The sequence below is a fragment of the Symphalangus syndactylus genome, chromosome 12 (assembly GCF_028878055.3).
Source record: "Symphalangus syndactylus isolate Jambi chromosome 12, NHGRI_mSymSyn1-v2.1_pri, whole genome shotgun sequence".
In the NCBI taxonomy this organism is placed as follows: Eukaryota; Metazoa; Chordata; class Mammalia; order Primates; family Hylobatidae; genus Symphalangus; species Symphalangus syndactylus.
This window is the reverse complement of record NC_072441.2, coordinates 126511944-126533888: the sequence shown is the minus strand read 5'-3', so window position 1 is coordinate 126533888 and position 21945 is coordinate 126511944. Positions and strand designations below refer to the sequence as shown.

Genomic DNA, 21945 nt, shown 5'->3' with positions numbered 1-21945 from the left:
TGAAAACTGAGAGACTGTGTCTCAGTGGCTCTGAGACCAGAGGGCTTTACCTGCCAAAGGTCCAGGCCGAGAACACTAATGTTATAATAGTGACAAATGGTGGCATCAGACTTACATTTAGGGTTGTCTATTTTGGGATGCATCCACTCCCCCTGGTAATTGGGATTGTCAATGATCCGAGGTTTCCGTTGTCCCTAAGCAAAGAACCAAACAGTGAACATGGCATTAGTATTTTGTCATTCTTCTGATCGCATGCAATCAGAAAGGCCAATTGATATGGTTTGGATCCGTGTCCCCATCCAAATCTCATGTCGAATTGTAATCCCCAGTGTTGGCGGTGAGGCCTGGTGAAAGGGGCCGGGCGGAGACCAAACTACACCGGTCGCGGTCAAGAGATCTTTATTGGAGGTATCGAGCGGCACCACGCAAGGAGAAGGAAGAGAAGAGAGAGAGGGCTGCTGGTGTGCTGGGTTTTATATCCCTTGGGCCTATGTGGATTGGGCTAGGGGTGGGCCCAAGGGAAGGCGGGAGATGCTTCTTTCTGATTGGCCCTCCTTTGGCGGGTTCAGACAGTGCCCGGTCAAGGAGGGGAGAAGGACCCGGAACCAGCCCCATCTTAAGGTACGGCGCCGTTTTAGGGTACCCCATGTTACCTAACACCTGGTGGGAGGTGACTGGATCATGGGGACAGAGTTCTCATAAATGATTTAGCACGACCCCCCCTTGGTACTGCATAGCGAGTGAGTTATCGTGAGATCTGTTTACTTCTAAATTGTGTAGCACCTCCCCGCTTTCTCTCTTACTCCTGCTCCCACCGTGTGAGACACCCTGGCATCACTTTCCGCCATCACTGTGTACACCTGAGGCCTCCCCAGAAGCTGATGCCGCCATGCTTCCTGTATAGCTGTAGCCTGAAGACCCATGAGCCAATTAAGCCTCTTTTCTTTATAAATTGCCCAGTCTCAGGTATTTCTTTATAGCAATGCAAGAATGGACTAATACACCAATCAATTTATAAGGCAGTTGTGTATTAGACATAAGGATTCAGAGAAGGATTCCAGAAGCTTCTTTCCCTTTCTTTGAGTTAATCCACAAGATTCTTTCAAATTCCCCTTGCTACCCAGAGGAAGCCAAGCGAGGTGGCAGGGACCCATTCTGAGCTTGGCCCTATGTCTGCACCAGCTCATTCATGAAATAAAGAAAATGTAGCTTCTCAGAGAACATCATCTGAGTACCCTGGCAGTTGAGGCCATTCTCTTCCTGGTGTGTAGTGTAGGAAACTGTGGCCAAATAAAATCATGCTTGCTTCAGTCAGTTTTACCTCTGGACAATTTGACACTGATTCCTTTCGTTCTTCTTGCCTCTAACATGAGGTCAGGAGTTAGCTCTTAAAAATAAGTGTCCCTTGGCTGGGTGCAGTGCCTCACTCCTGTAATCCCAGCACTTTGGGAGGCAAAGGCGGGCGGATGGCTTGAGGTCAGGAATTCAAAACCAGCCTGGCCAATAGAGTGAAACCACGTCTCTGTTGCAAATACAAAAAATTAGCCGAGCGTGGTGGCGTGTGCCTGTAATCCCAGCTACTCAGGAGGCTGAGGCACGAGAATCTCTTGAGCCCAGGAGGCGGAGGTTGCAGTGAGCCGAGATCACGTCACTGCACTCCAGCCTGGGTGACAGAGCAACACTCTGTCTCAAAATAAATGAATAAATAAATAAAATAAAAAGTGTCCCTACCCCTTGCATTTTTGGCTCATTCATGTACACCCTTTCTCCTTCTGGCCTACTTCTAAGACTTCCAGTTCCTGACCCCAAACCCATGTCCTATTTTGACCACATTCCTGTGACTGGCTGCTTTCCACCACTCTGGACAAACTCCAGGCCCAGGGCTGCCGGGCCCTATACCTGTCAAAGTTGGCCTTTACCAGCCCACCCCGTCCTACGTAGGTATAGCCCTGTGAGCAGGGCTCAGATGAGGCTACAGTCTTATTTGCGGGGTTTAAGGGAAGGGAAGATGACCACAGGATCTCAGAATTTCTGTTTCATCAATTAGCATTTACATGTCTTTTCTCTCATTTCTCACACCCATTGGAAAGAGAGACCCCCCTCATCTTATACTTTGGGTTTGGTATAAGAGGCCTTTCCCACTCCCCATCCATAGCCTCATTCCAGTTGTCTGGCTTCTGGGCTTCTGGATCCAGGATATATTCAAAGTCTTCCCAGTCCTAAAATGAAATGTTCCTTCATGAGGATAGATGCATAGGCTGGGATAAAACTGAGGTCCAGGCTGGGCGTGGTGGCTTACATCTGTAATCCCAGCACTTTGGAGGCCAACGTGGGAGGACTGCTTGAGTCCGGGAGTTCGAGACCAGCCTGGGCAATATAGTGAGACCCCATCCCTACCCCAAAGAACTTTAAAAATTAGGCAAGTGTGGTGGCATGCACCTGGTGGGAGGATCTGAGCCCAGGAGGCAGAGGCCACAGTGAGCCGTGAGCATGCCATTGCACTCTAGCCTGGGTGACAGAGCGAGATCATCTAAAAAAAAAAAAAAGAAAGAAAAGAAAAGAAAAAGGGGGTCCAGAATGCTGTCAGGCTGGACCTGGCTCCTTCCCTCTGCCCCCTCCTGTCATCATCTATATGAAGGGCCAGCTCAGGACCTGTAAACAAATGCAGGGCAGAAAAGAAAGAGGCTTTAAGCACTTCCCTCCTCTGGGTTCACTGTCATTTTGACCTTGAGTTCTTTAAGCTTAAATAAGATGGGAATTTCCCTTGTCTCTGGCCACACTCTCCCCCACAATCGTGGGCCCTTATTGTTATAATAGATCTTTTAGCCTAGGTCCCTCTTCTTGAAGGCCTCTTGTTGACCTGCTTTGTATCCCAGTATGCTCCCTGTCCTGTGTCAGTCCTTCTTTGTACCCCAGGACCCTCTGATTTCCGAAGACAGAGATCTACAAGATCAAAAACAGCCTACCCCAACTTTTATATTTCTATGCTGTGGAGCCTCCAAGGCTTTGCTCTGTCTGCCTGGCAGTTTGCTTTGGTTGTGACCATTTGTCCAGAATGACTGAAGGCTTCGATGCCAGCCCACCAAACTCACAGTCATTCAACACAATTGTGATTGGGAAAGTTCTCTGGTTCCTAGCCTGTCCTAGCCGTTTTATGATTACTAAGACAGACAGTTAGCATCCTATCCTGGGGGCTATAGTTGTGACAGTACTCTGTCGATTTAATCAGTTTCCATCTTCCCTTGTTCCGCTCAACAGGGAGCATAGAGGCCTGCAGCCTCTCTACTCTCCCCAAGCCCTTGAGCCAAGCCAACCCTGACTACATCAGGTGCATGGTCCTTACCAGGAGGGGAGGGTCCATGTTTAGTCTTCCTACACTAAGCCTGCCTTCTGGGCATGGCAGCAACCTAGCCCCTTATTTTTCCATGGTGCTGAAGGCCCAGACACTTTGTCTGATCATCTGCCTTAATTCCCTTACTACACCTCCCTCCACCAATGATTGGGGCCCTTTGCTAAATCTCCCTATACGTGGCTAGGCAACTGCCCATCTCTCTGCAGGCCTCTCTCTCTCTTTAGGGGCTGGACTCCAACTGCCTGGTCCCATGCTGACCCCTGCCTGACCTCAAGCATCTCTTCTGCATGACACTGACTCTGCTCTGACCTGCAGGGTGGCAATGTGGTGGGTGAGGCCCTTCCTGGCCTGGCTCCAACAGACCTTTCCAACCTTACCTCCTACCATGCCCCACCTTGAACCTTATGTTCCCCAAATACTGAACTACTGCTTTCAGTTTTTTACACACCATGTTATTTCCTAACTAACCACTGTGCCTTTGCTCCTGCTGTTCCCTGGGTCTGGAATGTCTTCCCTCCACCCCAGTTTCCCTCTTACTTTTCTCTAATAAATCTATTATTTGAAATTCAGCATATTATTAACATATAAAGGCCATACCTTAAGGACTTCCTATATACCAGACACTACATTATGTATTTTTTATTAGCTCATTTAATCTTCACAGTAACCTTCACACATAAGTATTAAAATAATCCCTGTTTGTGAAGTTGACTTTCACAGCAGTTATGTTCCTTGCGCAGGGTTAACTGCTAGTAGGATGGGGTCCTGTAGTTAGAAAAAGGTGGTGCTCAAACCCATATCGGCCTGACCCCAGAGTTTATGTTTCCAACTCCTAGGTTAACTCACTCACTCAAGCATTTCCTTCTCTTTCTCAGACCACTGCCTACACCTCAACTCAGGCTGGGCTGGGATCCGCTTTTGGGCTCTCACTGGCTTGCCTCCCTGGCTCTCAGCACTGATCACATATTTTGATCTTTGTTTTCTTATCTGCCTCCCATACTATATTTAGAATCCCTAGAGGGCAAGGGTTGTTCTATTCATAGCTATATCCAGTACAGCTTTCCAGAATAATAATAATGAGCCAATTAGTATAATAATGAGCCAATGAGTATACTCCACACATTCCCCATATTGGTAACTTAAGAGTCAAAAAGACGTAGGTTCAAATTTTGGTTCTAACGCATATATGCTTGGGCAAGTTACTTCATTTTCTAAGCATCAGTTTCCTTATCCACAAAAGAGGGATCATAACACATTGTTCACAGAGGCTGCTGGATCCCCAACAAAGGTAAGTGGCTGCCCTGTTCCCTCCATGTCTCTTTGGAAAACAATATCTAGCTGAACACCTCCTTGAGGGATTGATATCCCCGGTCTCTCTCCATCATTCCCAGCCTCCTTCTCCTATCTCCACAGCTGAGATCCCACCTGCTTCCCAGCCAAACGCCCTCTGATCTCAGGTTTCTTGTCTTCCAGATCCTCTATGTGCAGGCATTCATCCCATTTCCTTGGTTTCTGGGCATAGGGTCTTTTATTTTCCTGGGAGGCAAGAAGTCCCAGTCCTCCTCCAGATCCCCAGCTGCCACCTGCTGGTTGTCAATTTTAACCTCATAAGTAGCATTGGGGCAAATAATCAGAGTGTACAGGTGAGTGTCTTTATTGACCTATAAAGGGAATGGGGGAATATTTCAGTTCCATTTTGAACATCTGTAGATCCCAAGCATTAAATGCACCAGACCCTCAGTTCCCTGAATGCCACAACCCACATAGTCACAAACAAACCTTACCACACTCTTTAACCCATTTCTCTGGTTAACTATATATGGATTCTGGGCCTCTTCTCCTAGTACACACTCATCTGGTCTCCCTAGCCTTCATCCTTCCCTGCACTGCAGCACTCATCATTCTCTGATCTTACCTGTCTTTCTGCCTGTCCCACTAGACTGAGCAGGGGTCATATATGATTTATCTGTTGTGTCTGCAGCTTGCAGCATGAGGCCTGCCCCAGAGGAGGACCTCAGAGAGCTCCTGCATGGTACAACCTTTATACAGTCTTGCTAAAGAAGGCCTTGGGTGTGAAACACTGATTCTCCAATGACACCTATGGGCTTTTCTAGGCTGGGTTCCTGCCTCTCTCCATGCTCCCACTTGCAGTGCTACTCTTTCTCAAGTCCCTTTGACTTTTCTCCTGTGATTATCTTTTCTAAGAATTCAATTCTCCCTAAAATGTCTTATCACTTCACAAGATCAAGTCATGTTCATCTTTTGAAGTGCAGCTCAGGAGAACTCTTATCTAAGAAGTATTTCCTAAGACTCCAGGTTGGGTAGCGGTCCTCTTCTGTGCTCCCACAGATGCCCATCATACTAGGTAGTCACTTTGCTTGACTCTTACCTTCACTGACTGTGAGTTCTGTGAAGTTAAAGGCTATGTCTGGCCCACTCTGTCCCCAGCCTAAGGCCCAACACAGAGTTAGTATTTGGTGAATCCCTGTTGAGTTGCTGATGAAATCACCTGCTATCCTCTAGCCAACCTAGGTGTCTCTAACTTGATGTTACTATGATAAACTGACTCCCCATCCCTGTTTCTAAGTCCAACACTCCCTCCCTCCCCCCATCCTCTCCCATGTCTAGCAGTGGGGAACTGGGCCATGCCAAGCATTCTTCCACAAGATGACCTCATATAACTTCTTAGGCTTTTGGATCAACTGCTCCTTTATGAAATCCTGCAATTTACAGCATTTCTCTAGATCTACTTTTTAACCTGTAAAATGGAGACGACAGTATTTAATTTATAGGATTTTGTAAGAATTAAATGAGATAACACATATAAAATGCATCTCCTTCCCCCTTGGCTGAGGACCAGCACACACTCACCCTGTACTTGATGGTCTTGTTCTCATGGTATTTCCCTCGGTAATGAAGGATGACCTGTACTTTGTTGTTGCCAAAGCCACAAATGTCAGGGCCTGGAAATTAAACCCCAAAGCATAATTTCACATAACTTTAAGGCAGTTTGCCTGGTCTAAGGCCAAGACCCAAGACAAACATAGCATGTGTATTAATCAGGGTCCCAGCAGGATACAGATGGCACAATCAAATTTGGGATTATTTGAGAAGGATTTAATAAAAGGACTATTTACAAAGGTTGGGGCAGGACATTGTGAAAACATAAAGTATAGTGCTATGCTCGGGGCTAACAACAATGGGGTTCTACCCCTAGGCTAAAGGGACTAGAAGGAGTGCTTGGCAGAGCCTGGAAGAAAGAATCCTGTGGAAAAGACAGGCAAGAGAGAAGCTGACTTTCAGTTGAGGAACACAACTCTCTTTTCCACCTCTGATCTCCCAAGGCTCCCATTGACCAAACCCAACCAGAAACCCCTTCTGTGCCAGGCATTTTATACCATGTCATTTAATTCTTACAAGTAGGTGTTACTATCCCCCACTTTTAGCTGGGAAAATTGTGGCTCAGAACAGTTAAGCAGGTTGCTCAAAGTCAAACAGCTAGGAAGTAGCATTGTTGGTATTCAAACCTAAGCCTACCTAGAAACAGAGCCTGGGGCCCTTTATGCTTTGTAAAAACTCTAGAGGGAACTCTAGAGATCATCAGTGTCTCCGAGCCCAGAAAGCCTTATCTGGCAACAGTTAGGAATAGATTTAACATAATTTTCTTTTCTTTTTTTGAGACGGAGTCTCAGAGTCTCACTCTGTCACCCAGGCTGGAGTGTAGTGGTGTAACCTCAGCTCACTGCAACCTCTGCTTCCCAGGTTCAAGCAATTCTGCTGCCTCAGCCTCCTGAGTAGCTGGAATTACGGGCACCTGCCACCACACCCGGCTAATTTTTTTTTTTTTTCTCGAGACGGAGACTTGCTCTGTCACCCAGGCTACAGTGCAGTGGTGTGATCTTGGCTCACTACAACCTCCATCTCCCAGGTTCAAGCAATTATCCTGCTTGGTATTACAGGTGCCAGCCACCATGCCCAGCTAATTTTTGTATTTTCAGTAGAGATGGGGTTTCACCATGTTGGCCAGGATGCTCTCGAACTCCTGACCTCAGGTGATCTACCCGCCTCAGCCTCCCGCCACCCAGAGTGCTGGGATTACAGGCGTGAGCCACTGCACCCGGCCTTAACTTAATTTTCAACCTTACCTCCCATGTTACCACACTCTGACTATCCAAAACATACACGTGCTTAAGTAAGATCTGGACTGCCCCAAGGAGGCCTAGTTACATATTTAGGTTACAGATACAACACTCTGGACACATTTCAGATGCTAAAAAAAGGTCACTTCCTTGACCTCCTGTGCCTTTCTCTCACTGAGTCAGAGTATAGTGCCTTATAGTAGTGTACCTGTGAGAGGATCTACGTAGCTGATGACCTCCTTCTCCTCTTCTGAGCACTGGAGAATGTCTCCCTGTGCTATAGATTTCTTAATATGGTACCATGTGCCTCCCCACCTCTGTGGTTTACTTATATTAACATTCAGGTTTCGAGTTGCTTTTTTCAGGTCTTTGAAGAGTCCTACCACATGGAGGCAGGTGTGGAGTTACCATATTAGACATTTTCTGTTCCAAGTGAATCTGAACGTTTTCAACAACTACAGTGGCTGTCATTAGGACCTAATGGAGCTGACAGTGACTGCTATCAGAGAGCTTACCAAACATGATGTAATACTCGGATCCTGAGTGCATATCCTCCTGGTTCAGGGTGGCAGGAAAGAGTTTTACATATCTGCCACCACAATCGATGCTTTGCTCATGTTTTACTGAAAACTGAACCACCAAGGTCTCATTCTCATTGCTGAATGCTTCAACCTGGTTGAGAAGGCATACAACTTGGCATATTCACTGGTTTGGAGACCTAGAAGCAGAAAGCACAGTCTTCAGGCTTAAATACCCCAAAAGCAGCCAGAGAGATCCAGCACTTGACCTCACCAATCTCTGGTATTTTCTTCCATACCTGGGCTGAAAGCTTTGCACACATTCTTTTATTCAAGCCTCAGAGCAACCCTGCAAAATGAGTATTATCTCCACTTTCAATCAGGAGGCTGAGTCATAAGGGGGTGAGTCACCTGCCTAGGGCCACATAGCTAGTAAGGAGCCAAGCTGGAATTTTAAGCCATGTTTGTCTGATTCTTTCCGCATACCATCCTACCTCTGATTTTCAAGAGATACTTGAAGACTGTTCTACAACTTTACAAAACAAAGGCCTGTTTTTCCGAGGCTTCCCTGGGTGACCAGAATGAGGTTCTACCACACAAAAGTGCTGTGGTAGAAAGAGTCCCTGCACTTTCCAGACATCTTTCTACCATAGCCTCATAGATCAAATAGTAATCATTGCTAGCATTCACTGAACACTTACTTGTTACCAATGTGTTTCATTCACATATATTACTACTGTACTTAATCTTCATAATAACCCCATGAAGTGGGTTCTCCTAATTTCTCTGCTTTATCATGAAGCCATTGAGGCTATTTCACTCGTGCAGGATCACTCAACCAGTTCATTTAATTCTAGAGCCCCCATCTTCAACTATAAGACTTTACTTCCTCCTCCAGAGAGTATCAGGGCAATAATAGATCTCAGAGCCTTTCTAGTCTAACCACATTACTTTATAGATGAGCAGACCAAGCCCCAGGGAGGAAAAGTTACTTACCCAAGATCACAGAGTCACAAATGAAATCATGCCATACAAGCCAAGTCTCCTGGCTTCTAGGCTAGTAGTCTTTCTATTATTCCATGCTGCTGCCCAGCTTACTGGTTAGGGCTCTGTTAACTCTCTGAGTCTCAGTTCCACATCAGCAAAACATGCCGAATTATTCCTATCTCATAGGATTCCTGGTGAAGGTCAACTGAGTAAGAGATCTGAGAAGTACTTTGTAAACTGTCAACATAAAATGCAAGGGGCTATCATTATTCATACTTGGTGAAGGTCCTTTTTTCTGTTTGTTTTGTTTTGTTTTGTTTTTTGAGACAGAGTCTTGCTCTTTCGCCAGGCTGGAGTGCAGTGCATAATCTCGGCTCACTGCAACCTCCGCCTCCCAGGTTCAAATGATTCTCCTGCCTCACCCTCTTAAGTGGCTGGGATTATAGGTGCCCGCTACCACGCCCAGCTAATTTTGTATTTTTAGTAGAGACAGGGTTTCACCATGTTTGCCAGGCTGGTCTCGAACTCCTGACAGGCGTGAGTCACCACACCCGGCTGGGTCCTTCCTTATGATCCCACAGCTCTCTGTACTTTCCTGGGTCACACTATGTTGAAACTAGGTTTATTTCAGTCTCTTTGAATAATTTTTAGCTTCTGAAGAACAGGGGCATCTTTATATTCCCTGAATCTGGAACAGGACCTGACATAGAAGAAAGGCTCGATAAGTATATGTTAAATTACATGGAAGAATCACAGATCCTGATTCAGACATCTCATGAGCATTTATTGTTTTTTGTTTGTTTGATTTCTGTTTTTTTAATTAATTTTTTTGCACACAAAAACAATAAACATTTTCTAAAAATACATACAAACAAAAAGATGCGTATCAAACATATTAGGAAGGTTGCACATGGGAAGTCGGGGAATAGAAATGGGGGGTGGGAGTTAAAATAAATGAGAGAGGGACTTTATATGGATCAGCGATAATAACTCAATCCTCTATTTGACAAAGAAGAGGGAGAAGGAAGAGGAAGAAAAAGAAAGTGGGATAAAGGATCAGAAAGGGAGGAAAATAGAAAAAATTAGAGTATGACTCCAGGGTAGACCTGTTTTGTTGTCACTGAGTTGGTTGGTTGGTCTGTTGTATTTTTCATGTTTCGCCAAGTTGGCCAGACTGGTCTCGAACTCCTAGCCCGAAGTGATCAACCCGCCTCGCCCCCCAGAGTGCCGGGACCACAGGCGTGAGCCACCACGTCCAGCCCCCACATTGCTTCTGGCCTCCGTGGTAGACCTCCCAGACGGGGCGGCCAGGCAGAGACGCTCCTCACTTCTTCCCAGACGATAGGTGGCCGGGCAGAAGCACTCCTCACTTCCCAGACGGTGGGTGGTCGGGCAGAGGCGCTCCTCACTTCCCAGACGGTGGGTGGTCGGGCAGAGGCGCTCCTCACTTCCCAGACGGTAGGTGGCCGGGCAGAGGCGCTCCTCACTTCCCAGACAGGGCGGCCGGCCGGGCAGAGGCGCTCCTCACTTCCTCCCGGACGGGGCGGCCGGGCAGAGGCGCTCCTCACTTCCTCCCGGACGGGGCAGCCGGGCAGAGGCGCTCCTCACTTCCTCCCGGACGGGGCGGCCAGGCAGAGGCGCTCCTCACTTCCCAGACGGGGTGGCCGGGCAGAGGCGCTCCTCAATTCCCAGACGGTGGGTGGTCGGGCAGAGGCGCTCCTCACTTCCCAGACGGTGGGTGGTCGGGCAGAGGCGCTCCTCACTTCCCAGACGATGGGTGGCCGGGCAGAGACGCTCCTCACTTCCCAGACGATGGGTGGCTGGGCAGAGACGCACCCCACCTCCCAGACGGGGCGGCGGCCGGGCAGGGGCTGCAATCCCAGCACCCTGGTAGGCCAAGGCAGGTGGCTGGGAGGCGGAGGCTGCCGCGAGGCCAGACCACGCCACCGCACTCCAGCCCGGGTAACACCGAGCACTGGGTGAGCGAGACTCCGTCTGCAGTCCCAGCACCTCGGGAGGCTGAGGCGGACAGAGCACTCGGCGTCAGGAGCTGGCGACCAGCGTGGCCAAGATGGCGAACGCGTGCCTGCAGCGAAAGGAGAAAAAGGAGGCAGCGGTGGCGCGCGCCGGCAGTCCCAGGCAGTCCCAGGCAGTCCGCGGCGCGGGCAGCAGGGAGCCGAGTAGATTGCAGCCTGGGCCGCAGAGAAAGAAAGAAAGAAAGAAAGAAAGGAAGGAAGGGAGGGAGGGAGGAAGGAAGAAAGGAAGCTTATGAGCATTTATTGTACACCAGGCTCTGTGGTAAACACTTTCATGTCTGACATGATGTTAGGAGCTGTCTACATTTTAAATAATATGCTTGGCCTGGCATGGTGGTTCACGCCTCTAATCCCAGTATTTTAGTATGTCGGGGCAGGAGGATTGCTTGAGGCCAGGAGTTTAAGACCAGCATGGGCAACATAATGAGACCTTGTCTTTGCAAAAAAATTTAAAAATTAGTTGGGGATGGTGGTACATGCCTGTAGTCCCAGCTACTCCAGAGGCTGAGGTGGGAGAATCACTTGGGCCCAGGAGTTTGAGGCTGCAGTGAGCTACAATCACACCATTGCACTCCAGCCTGGGTGACAGAGCAAGACCCTGTCTTAATCAAAACAAAACAAAATTGAACAAAGTATGCTTACTTCCCCAAAGACCCCAAGAACAGCTAGAATAACCAGGGAAGACTTCATTGAGGAGGGAGTGTGCACAAGGGAAAGAGCACTGAACCTGCAGGCAAGACCAAGTTTTGAGTCTCTATTCTGCCAAACCCTACTTTGTAGCTCAATTCCACCTGCCTTCTCTCTGAGCCTCTTTTGTAACCCAGGACTCTTCTAGAGAACCAGGAGGTATCTAATGAACCTGAATAGGATACAATGTGAGGGACAACAACCAAGAAACCATGAGTGGCTGAGCAGACTACCCTCACTGGCATCACCAAGGCACAGCTTCCCGTGGATCATGCCGTTTCCAATTTCTCTCTACTCTGGAAATGGTTTTCCCTTTAATACCATTTAATACTCTGGGAACAGTTTTCCAGAGTGGATTTAAAATTTAAAATTCTCAAGCCAGTTCATAATTCTCTCCTTTAATCAATATGAAAATGAGATTCATAACAGTAGCCAGGAGGAAGAAGATAGGAAATCACTTCAGGGAATGATCAATGGATTCTACTTAGAGGACAAAAGCTTTCTCAGACAAAAAACCCAAGCCTGCAGAACTTATGCTCAGAGCTCACCCTTCCTCCACAACATTATTTGGCTCGTAACAAAAGCCCTGTCTAATGAGCATGGCAGGCGATGGATGGTTATTATCTCCATCTAGTATTGAAGCTCAAAGAAATAAGAATTGCCGAAATTATGCAGCTAGTAAGTCTGGGAGTTAGCCCTAGGTCTGTCTGCTCCTCTCTGCGTCACACTAAGCTCCTCTAGGGAAGAACAACATTTGGATGTTATACAGTGCCTTCCCCTGTTTCAAGTGCAGCGTGCTATTTTTAAAATCCTAGGGGGTTGGGGAAAGCAGCATAGTCCAGCAGTAATGAATATAGTCCCTAGAGTCAGATCCAGAATCAGGTTCTACCTCTTGCCAGCTGTGTATATAGCCTCGGGCAAATAACTTCTCTGAGGCTCCTCTGAACAACTGGGAAAATAATAGTAATCACTTATTAAAGTTGTTAGGAAGACTAATAGGGATTTGTGGAAGGGCTTAGTTTTGAACTCCTGTTATTCAATGAATGGACATACTATATTTGTGGAGAGTTCATTCTTTTCCATCTGCTAATTTTCTTAGTATATGTGCTGCCAAAGTGAGCATTCCATCTACTAATTTTTTATTTTAGGACAGAGAAATGAATTGGGTGGGCCAGGTGCAGTGGCACTCACGCTTGTAATCCCAGCAATGTGGGAGGCTGAGGTGAGCGGATCACCTGAGATCAGGAGTTTGAGACCGGCCTGACTAACATGGTGAAATCTTGTCTCTACTAAAAATACAAAAATTAGCTGGGTGTGATGGCACATGCTTGTAGTCCCAGCTACTTGGGAGGCTGAAGCCAGAGAATCACTTGAACCAGGGAGGCAGAGGTTGCAGTGAGCCAAGATCGTGTCACTACACTCCAGCCTGGGTGACAGAGTGAGACTCCATCTCCAAAAAAAAAAAAAAAAGGTCGGGTGCAGTGGCTCACACCTGTAATCCCAACACTTTGGGAGGCCGAGGAGGGAAGATCACCTGAGGTTGGGAGTTCAAGAGCAGCCTGACCAACATGGTGAAACCCTGTCTCTACTAAAAATACAAAATTAGCCAGGCATGGTAGTGTATGCCTGTAATCCCAGCTACTTGGGAGGCTGAGGCAGGAGAATCACTTGAACCTGGGAGGCTGAGGTTGCGGTGAGCCGAGATTTTACCATTGCACTTCAGCCTGGGCAACAATCGTGAAACTCCGTCTCAAAAAAAAAAAAAAAAAAGGCCAGGCGTGGTGGCTCACACCTGTAATCCCAGCACTTTGGGAGGCTGAGGCGGGCAGATCACAAGGTCAAGAGATGGTGACTGTCAGGCCTCTGAGCCCAAGCCAAGCCATCGCATCCCCTGTGACTTGCACGTATACATCCAGATGGCCTGAAGTAACTGAAGATCCACAAAAGAAGTAAAAATAGCCTTAACTGATGACATTCCACCAGTGTGATTTGTTTCTGCCCCACTCTAACTGATCAATGTACTTTGTAATCTCCCCTACCCTTAAGAAGGTACTTTGTAATCTCCCCGACCCTTAAGAAGGTTCTTTGTAGTTCTCCCTACCCCTGAGAATGTGCTTTGTGAGATCCACCCCCTGCCCCCAAAACATTGCTCCTAACTCCACCGCCTATCCCAAAACCTATAAGAACTAATGATAATCCACCACCCTTTGCTGACTCTCTTTTCGGACTCAGCCCACCTGCACCCAGGTGAAATAAACAGCCATGTTGCTCACACAAAGCCTGTTTGGTGGCCTCTTCACACGGATGCGCATGAAAGTGACCATCCTGGCCAACATGGTGAGACCTCGTCTCTACTAAAAATATAAACATTAGCTGGGCAGGGTGGCATGCGCCTTTAGTCCCAGCTCCTCAGGAGGCTGAGGCAGGAGAATCGCTTGAACCCGGGAGGCGGAGGTTGCAGTGAGCCGAGATTGCACCATTGCACTCCAGTCTGAGTGACAGAGCGAGACTCCATCTCAAAAAAAAAAGGAAATGAATTTGGTGATTGGGTGATATCACAGACAAAAACAGTTGTATAAAAGTCAGAATTTTCCCAATCAGTGTATTAATATACAATAATTATATGTGCTAATACTGAGTTCCAGTATTTACCTTTAACTTTTCCTTTGTCTCCATAAAATTTTCCTGCAGTGAGCTGAAATTTACCATAATCCGGCTGGTGTTTAGACTGCACCCATCGTTTTTTCCATTCATCTATGAGTAAAGAAGAAAAAAAGAACGTAAAGACAAAATGCAGCTAATACTGACCAAGACTTACAGGAATGGTAAGGGTATGTCAAGGGACGACTCCAATATTCCTGAAATTCCTTTCATTGTCCAATTGTCTGAATCCCACTATTTGTGTATTACCATGTGAAGTGGCTTGAATACCAAGTAGTTGAGGCACTTATACTTTAATACCCTACTTCACCCTCCTCCATGACAGTTAAGAGCTGAAAATCACCATGGGAATGTATGGTTGAAAGGCATGAAACAGGCCAGGCAAGGTGGCTCACACCTGTAATCCCAACACTTTAGGAGGCCAAGGTGGGCAGATCACAAGGTCAGGAGTTTGAGACCAGCCTGGCCAATATGGTGAAACCCTGTCTCTACTAAAAATATAAAAAATTAGCCAGGTGTGGTGGCGGATGCCTGTAGTCCTAGCTACTCAGGAGGCTGAGGCAGAAGAATTGCTTGAACCCGGGAGGCAGAGGTTGCAGTGAGCCGAGAATGCACCATTGCACTCCAGCCTGTGCGACAGAGCGAGACTCCGTATCAAAAAATAATAATAATAATAATAAAGGAAATGAATTTGGTGATTGGGTGATCACAGACAAAAACAAAAGCAAAAGAAAGGCATGAAACATTTATTCTCATAAAAGTAGACGGAAAAATGTGCTTAGAGGGACTCATCCCTTATACATATTTATGTTTAGTAAAATAATAAAATCAGCTCACCAAGTAAAGAGATTAGCAACAACATTTTATACCTTCTTGAATTAGTAATGATGACAATGAACAATCAATTTCCATTTACCCTGTTCTGTTGCTTAAACTTTCTAATCTCTTTCTTGTAGTTTCAAGGAGATGCTGATAAATTTGTTTTGCTTTGGCATGGATGGCATGTAGACAAAGAGGCATTCTTCTTGGGTCCTGGCACTCCAACCAAACATTCAGTGCCTTTCTGATTTTATGCTTCAGAGTTGCTGATTCCCATTTCCTGGGCCCACTATGGGTCCCAGAGTCACAGGGCAATTTGGCAGCTTGAGCTGGAAGAGGCCTTTGGGGTAACCTTTATTTGATCTTCTCCTTGTAGTTCAATGGATAGTTCTCTACTCCCACTCCCCAATATCTAGGTTTTGTTTGTTTGTTTCATTTTTTTGAGACGGAGTCTCACTGTGTCTCCCAGGCTGGAGTGCAGTGGGCTGATCTCGGCTCACTGCAACCTCAGCCTCGCAGGTTCAAGGGATTCTCCTGCCTTAGCCTCCTGAGTAGCTGGGATTACAGGTGCCTGCCACCTCACCCGGTTTATTTTTTTATTTTTTTGTATTTTTAGTAGAGATGGGGTTTCACCATGCTGGCCAGTCTGGTTTTGAATTCCTGACCTCAAGTGATCCGCCTGCCTTGGCCTCCCAAAGTGCTAGGATTACAGGCATGAGCCACCGTGCCCAGCCCCCACTATCTAGGTTTATTACCTTATCTCTACCTATGAATATCCCACATCAACACATATCCAGTAAGACCACCCTGAGCTGGCTCTGTCAGCTCCTATTACTCACGTCTGATGACTCAACTGTTTCCCCTTATGAGACCCAGGGGACTTGAGCTTGCTTTTGAAAGAGTTAAGAACATGCCACTCCAAAATATGCTGCTCTTCCATATGGACTATTTTGAATTAAAGGCACTTATAAAACAGCAAGTGCAAGAAGATCACTCTGATCTTCATTCTGTTTCTGAAAGGCAGAGGATAAAATCCCCACATGAAAGATGTCTTCCCTATACCAAAAGGAAAGTAACATTTTTATTATCAAAGACAGGAAGTTGAAGCCAAAGGAAATCTATATAAACAAACTTTGTTAAACTAACCCTTATCTCCCTCATCACTTCTCTACCTAATTATCCTGGCTCAAGCCACTTTCCCTTACCACATTTCACAACTTACTATTCTTTGTCCAATTCACCACATAAATAATTGACTCTAACTGCTTCTATAGGTCTTCATTTCCTTAAGAGGGCTCCCATGTGACATAAAACTTACATTAAATACATTTCTATGCTTTTCTCCTGTTAATCTGTCTGATGTCAATTTAATTTTCAGGCCCAGCTGAAAAAATTCTAAGAGGGAAGAGGTTTTACCTCCTCAACACTTTCTGTGGTCTCCCCCTGTCTCTTTCAAGGTCATGGTAATTAGACAGGTCTTGGTGACCACCTCTGTCACTCCCTCCTGAGGGAGGGGCCCCAGAGCTTCTTTGTGCCTTAACTTGCTGTGGCTTGAATGAAGTGGATCCTGCTTCTCTGACTATCATCGACCCAGTGAAGGATAAGGGTAGATGCCAAGGCAAAAAGATGTATTATGTGTTAGGCCTTCATGGGGCTCCCTAAAAACTTCACCTTATTCATGCTCATGGACAATGCTGTGAGATAGGTTTTTTGTTGGTTGTTTTTGTTTTTTGTTTTTAGGGTTTTTTTGGGTTTTGTTTGTTTGTTTGTTTTGAGACAGGGTCTTGCTCTGTCACCCAGGTTGTAGTGCAGTGGCATGATCATGGCTCACTGCAGCCTCAATCTCCTGGGCTCAAGCAATCCTCCCAACTCAGCCTCCTAAGCAGCTGGGACCAAAAGCATGCCACTACACCTGGCTAATTTTTTGATTCTTTGTTGAAATTAGGATCTCATTATGTTAGCCAGGCTGGTCTCAAACTCCTGGGCTCAAGCAATCCTACTTTCTTGGCCTCCCAAAGTACTGGGATTACAGGCATGAGCCACCACGCCTGGTTAGATAGGCATTTTTAAATTCCATTTCACATCTAGTAAGTGGTAGGCCTGAGATTTGAACCCAAATCTGTCTGATTTCAAAACTGTCTGATATAGTTTGAATGTAAGTCCCCACCAAACCTCATGTTGAATTGTAATTTCCAGTGTTGGAGGTGGGGCATGGTGGGAGGTGTTTGGATCACGGGGAGAATCCTTCATGAATAGCTTGGGATATCACCTTGGTGATCAGTGAGCTCTCCCTCTGAGTTTGCTCTGAGATCTGGTGGTTTTAAAGTGTGTGGCACCTCCCCCTCCTACTCTCTCTCTCGTTCCTGTTTTTCACCATGTGAGGTACCTGCTCCGCCTTCACTTTCCGCCATGATTATAAGCTTCCTGAGGCCTCCCTAGAAGCTGAGCAGATGAAAGAACCACGCTTCCTGTAAATCCTGCAGAATCGTGAGCCAATTAAGCCTTGTTTCTTTATAAATTACCCAGTCTCAGGCATTTCTCTTTTTCTTTTCTTTTTTCTTTTTCTTTTTTTCTTTTTTTTTTGACGAAGTCTTTCTCTGGCCCAGGCTGGAATGCAGTGGCATGATCTCGGCTCACTGTAACCAACGCCTCTGGTTCAAGCATGCCACCACGCCCGGCTAATTCTTTATATTTTTAGTAGAGACGGGGTTTCATTGTGTTAGCCAGGATGGTCTCCATCTCCTGACCTCGTGATCCACCCACCTCGGCCTCCCAAAGTGCTGGGATTACAGGCCTGAGCCACCGCTCCCGGCCCTAGTCTCAGGCATTTCTTTACAGCAATGCAAGAATGGCCTAATACATTGTCTTTTCTCTGAAAGAAGAAAGAAAAAGTGCTATGTAGAAAAAATGTGTGTGATAACCATAGCTACTGTTTAGAACTGTATGTCAGGCATTGTGTTGAGTACTTTCATGCATCATCTCATTGCATTCTCTTAATAGCCCTGTGATGAATGTCCTATTTTTTCCTCATTCAAAAGATAGAGAAACAGAAGCTCAGAATCTTGCCCAAAAGCCCAGTTGTAAGTAAGTGGGTAAGCCAGGCTCAGACCCAGTTCTAGGTAGCACCAAAATCTGTACTTTTAACTTCTATATATGACTTCCCCTGAAATCACGTGTGAGAAAAGCCCTTTATAACCCGAAGAGTGTGCCACAAATGTAAGAGTCAATCATAGCACTTCACGGTCTGTAATTAATAGTTTGTGTATAATTTGAGAATGTCTGTCTTCCCTACCAGACTAGTAAAATCTATAACTATTCTGCTGACCGTTGTGTGCCAGTATTTAGCACAGAGTAATAACCAAAAATATTTGTGAATAACTGAATGGATGCATGATCATGTCTTTTGCCTAAGCCATAAGATTCTTAGCCTTGCTAACGGATTCTTAGCCTTGCTAACTCTTTTATTCTCCGTTTGACAAAGGTTAATTGATTCTAAAAAGCTTGCAGAAATAGTTGTATAACTTTGGCCTTGAACTTTATGGTAGAAGAGGTTAGAATAGAACTCAAAACTTCTCAGTGCTGATTATTTTTCTGGGTGAACAGTATCAATACAAATCAAACCTGACACAATTTAGGGTGTCTCAAAATAAGGAGTCTCTCTTTTTGTTAGGAGAATAATATCATATGATTAATGAAGTTCCTTTAACTTTTCACATTTTTTCTCTTAACGTCATAACATCATAAAAGGCTCAAGCCAGAATGACCCTTTAGTGGTCATTTAATCTGACTTCCTCATATTAGAGGTAGGGAAACTGAAACCCAGAGAAGGAAATGATTTGCCCATGCACACAGAGTTGTCAGTTAGAGATCTGAGACTAGAACCCAGTTCTTCTGCACCCTTGTTTCGGGCTCATTAATTCCTTTCTTCAAGAAATGCTTACTGAGCATTCACTCTGTGCCAGGTATCAGGTGCACAGAAATGAGAATCTGACAAGTCTTTTCAGGGACCTGTGAGCTTTAGGGAGTTCATAATCTGGTGAAAGAGACAGATAAGTAAACAATTAAACAGTAAACAGGTAAACAGACAAGTCAAACAACAGTGTGGTAGGGGTAGTGATAGAAAGCACAGGGCAATAAAATTCAGAAAAACACTGACTGCTCCTCGGGGTCAAGGCAGACTTCAGAGAAGGCATGCCTGAATGTCACACGAACTTATCTCTGTATCTGTACTTCCCAGAGTGTCTGGCTTGTGATGTAGCTCAAATCAAAAGACCTGGCTAGGGACTCATTTCTGCCACCACCTTCAGCAGAATTTTTTTTTTTTTTTTTAGACAGCTTCTCACACTGTTGCCCAGGCTAGAGTGCAGTGGTCCAATTTCAGCTCACTGCAGCCTCTTTAGCAGAATCTTGACCCTCTCTGAGATTCAGTTTCTTCATCTGTAGAAAGGGATTACCAAAGGTATAGAGTTTCTTCTGGGAGAATTAAGTGAAACCACATGCAACACCATGTTAGGCACACTAGAAGTGATCAGTAAATACTACTTGAGTATTTGTGTGCATATGTAATCTGTGCATATGTGTATATGTATACAAAGATATACATAGGTAAAGAGATGTAAATATTTTTAGATTTGAAGGTAAAAGTTGTGCTTTCTGGGCATCTAGTCCTTAGGCTCAGACAGAATAGGTCCATTAGAAATGCTTATTTAGATAAAAATACGTATTTGCTGCCTTTATTCCACATAATCAGATTGTATTCTGCAAAAGAGAATTTGCTAGATAAGTTAAAGCTTATCTCTTCAGGTACAAACATGTTGTCTACATTTTCAATGAGAAATTTTTCTAGACATAATAAAAGACCCTGACCTCTAATATATGGAATCCTAAACAAAATTTATACTTTCCCAAGAGTTTGAGACCAGCCTGGGCAATATGGCAAAACCTCGTCTCTACAAAAAATAGAAAAATTAGCCAGGCATGGTGATGCATGCCTGTAGTCCCAGCTACTTGGGAGGTTGAGGTGGGAGGGTCACCTGAGCCCAGAGAGGTCAAGGCTGCAGTGAGCCGTGATTGTGCCACTGCACTCCAGCCTGGGCGACAGAGTGAGACTTTGTCTCAAAATGATAATAATAATAATAATAATTTAAACGTTCTTGAAGACTCAAGGCCTGTTTTAGGCTGTAATGTACGGCAGAGGTTTGGGTCTGGTTTTGTAGTGTTTCTGTCTCCACTGTCCATGTTCTGCTGTGAGCACTCACTTCTCTCTGAGATCCATGTTTGCCTCTAGCAATCCAACTGATTCTCATGAGACCAGTAGACCTACATCCCTGCTTAGCTGACTGCCAATTTACCTGCCTACTGCCTTTTCTTTCTTTCTGCCTGCCGGTCTACCTGTATGTCTGCCACATAGACCATAATAATTCAAATATTTATCAACTGTTAAAAAGCCTTGTGGGGTGGTGAACAGCATGAGATAAGAATCTCAGCCTTTCCACCCATTTCTGTATATGACCTGTGTGAATCACTTTTCTGAATCTGTGTCCTCATTTATAAATAAGGATTATATTTAAACTCTTTAAAGAAAGGAATCCTGTGCACATAGTAGGTGCTCAATAAATGTTTGTGGACTAACAGATTGGCATGAGGGCCAAATTAATTAAGATAATAAATATAACTATTGCTGCTGTCATTGAATGAGAGCCTTTAGCAGGTCCTCTATTTATCTTGGAGGCTGTCATTTGTAATCAACTATACCCTAGAAAGCAGGCCAAATTTGCTAAAAAAGTGTACATTAAATAAGAGCCTCTATGCTCAAAGCAGAAAATAATATAAGCTTTTCACTTAAATATTTACAGAGAAACTATGCTGTGCCAGTCTGAGTGCTAGATGCCAGGGTGCTAAAGTGAGCAAGACAATTCCTCAAGCCCTTAAGTCCTCAAGGAATTCACAGTCTAATGGGAGAGACAGGCAAATAAATTATCCGCTTTTCTTATTTTATATTTCTTCATTTTTCAAAGTAAAATAATTTATTGTAGAAAATGTAGACAGCCTAGAAGAAGCAAATAAGCAATAAAAACATCCATGATACCTACTGCTCAGAGATGACCATTGTTAACATTTTGATACACTGTATTTCCTTCTAGCCATTTTTTTTTTTTTTTGAGACAGAGTCTTGCTCTGTTGCCCAGGCTGGAGTGCAGTGGCATGACCTTTACTCACTGCAACCTTGTCTGTCAGGTTCAGGTGATCCTCCCACCTCAGGCACGTGCCACCATACTGGCTAATTTTTGTATTTTTTTTTTTTTTTTTTTGTAGAGATGGGGTTTCACCATGTTGCCCAGGTTGGCCTCAAACTCCTGGGCCTAAGCAATCTGCCTGCCTTGGCCTCTCAAAGTGCTGGGATTACAAGGTGAGCCACTGCTCCTGGCCAGAATGTCTTTCTACTGGGATTGGTCTGATGTTTTTCTCTTGGTTAGATAGAGGTTATAGGTTTGGGGGAAGAAGACCACAGAGGTAAACGGCCATTCTCATCACATCATATTAATGGTGCATGCTATTAACATGACATCACTGATGGTGTTAACACCAATCACCTGACTGAGGCGGTATGTGTCAGGTTTCTCCATTGCAAAGTTACTCTTTTTTCCGCCTTCTTTCCATACTGCACTCTTTAAAAGAAAGTCAGTATGTACGGTCCACACTTAAGCAGTGGGGAGATATGCTCCATCTCTTTGAGGGCAGAGTAT

General features: G+C 45.3%; 2 protein-coding genes across 2 annotated transcripts in view; one reads left to right on the top strand and one right to left on the bottom strand.

Moving 5' to 3' along the window:
* Positions 1-21945, bottom strand: part of LOC129468949 (calreticulin-like) — a 35047-nt gene that overhangs the window by 11024 nt on the left and 2078 nt on the right. Inside the window, 8 exon segments of the mRNA XM_063628242.1 lie at positions 51-194; positions 2097-2219; positions 4778-4878; positions 4881-5013; positions 6224-6315; positions 8007-8156; positions 8159-8209; positions 14372-14473. Of these exon segments, the coding sequence (XP_063484312.1) occupies positions 51-194; positions 2097-2219; positions 4778-4878; positions 4881-5013; positions 6224-6315; positions 8007-8156; positions 8159-8209; positions 14372-14473 (896 nt within the window).
* The window catches only part of OSBPL9 (oxysterol binding protein like 9), a 204688-nt gene continuing 197158 nt past the window's right edge, over positions 14416-21945 (top strand). Inside the window, exon 1 of the mRNA XM_055254766.2 lies at positions 14416-14544. The gene's annotated coding sequence lies outside the window, so the exon portion shown is untranslated. The remainder of the gene's footprint in view (positions 14545-21945) is intronic.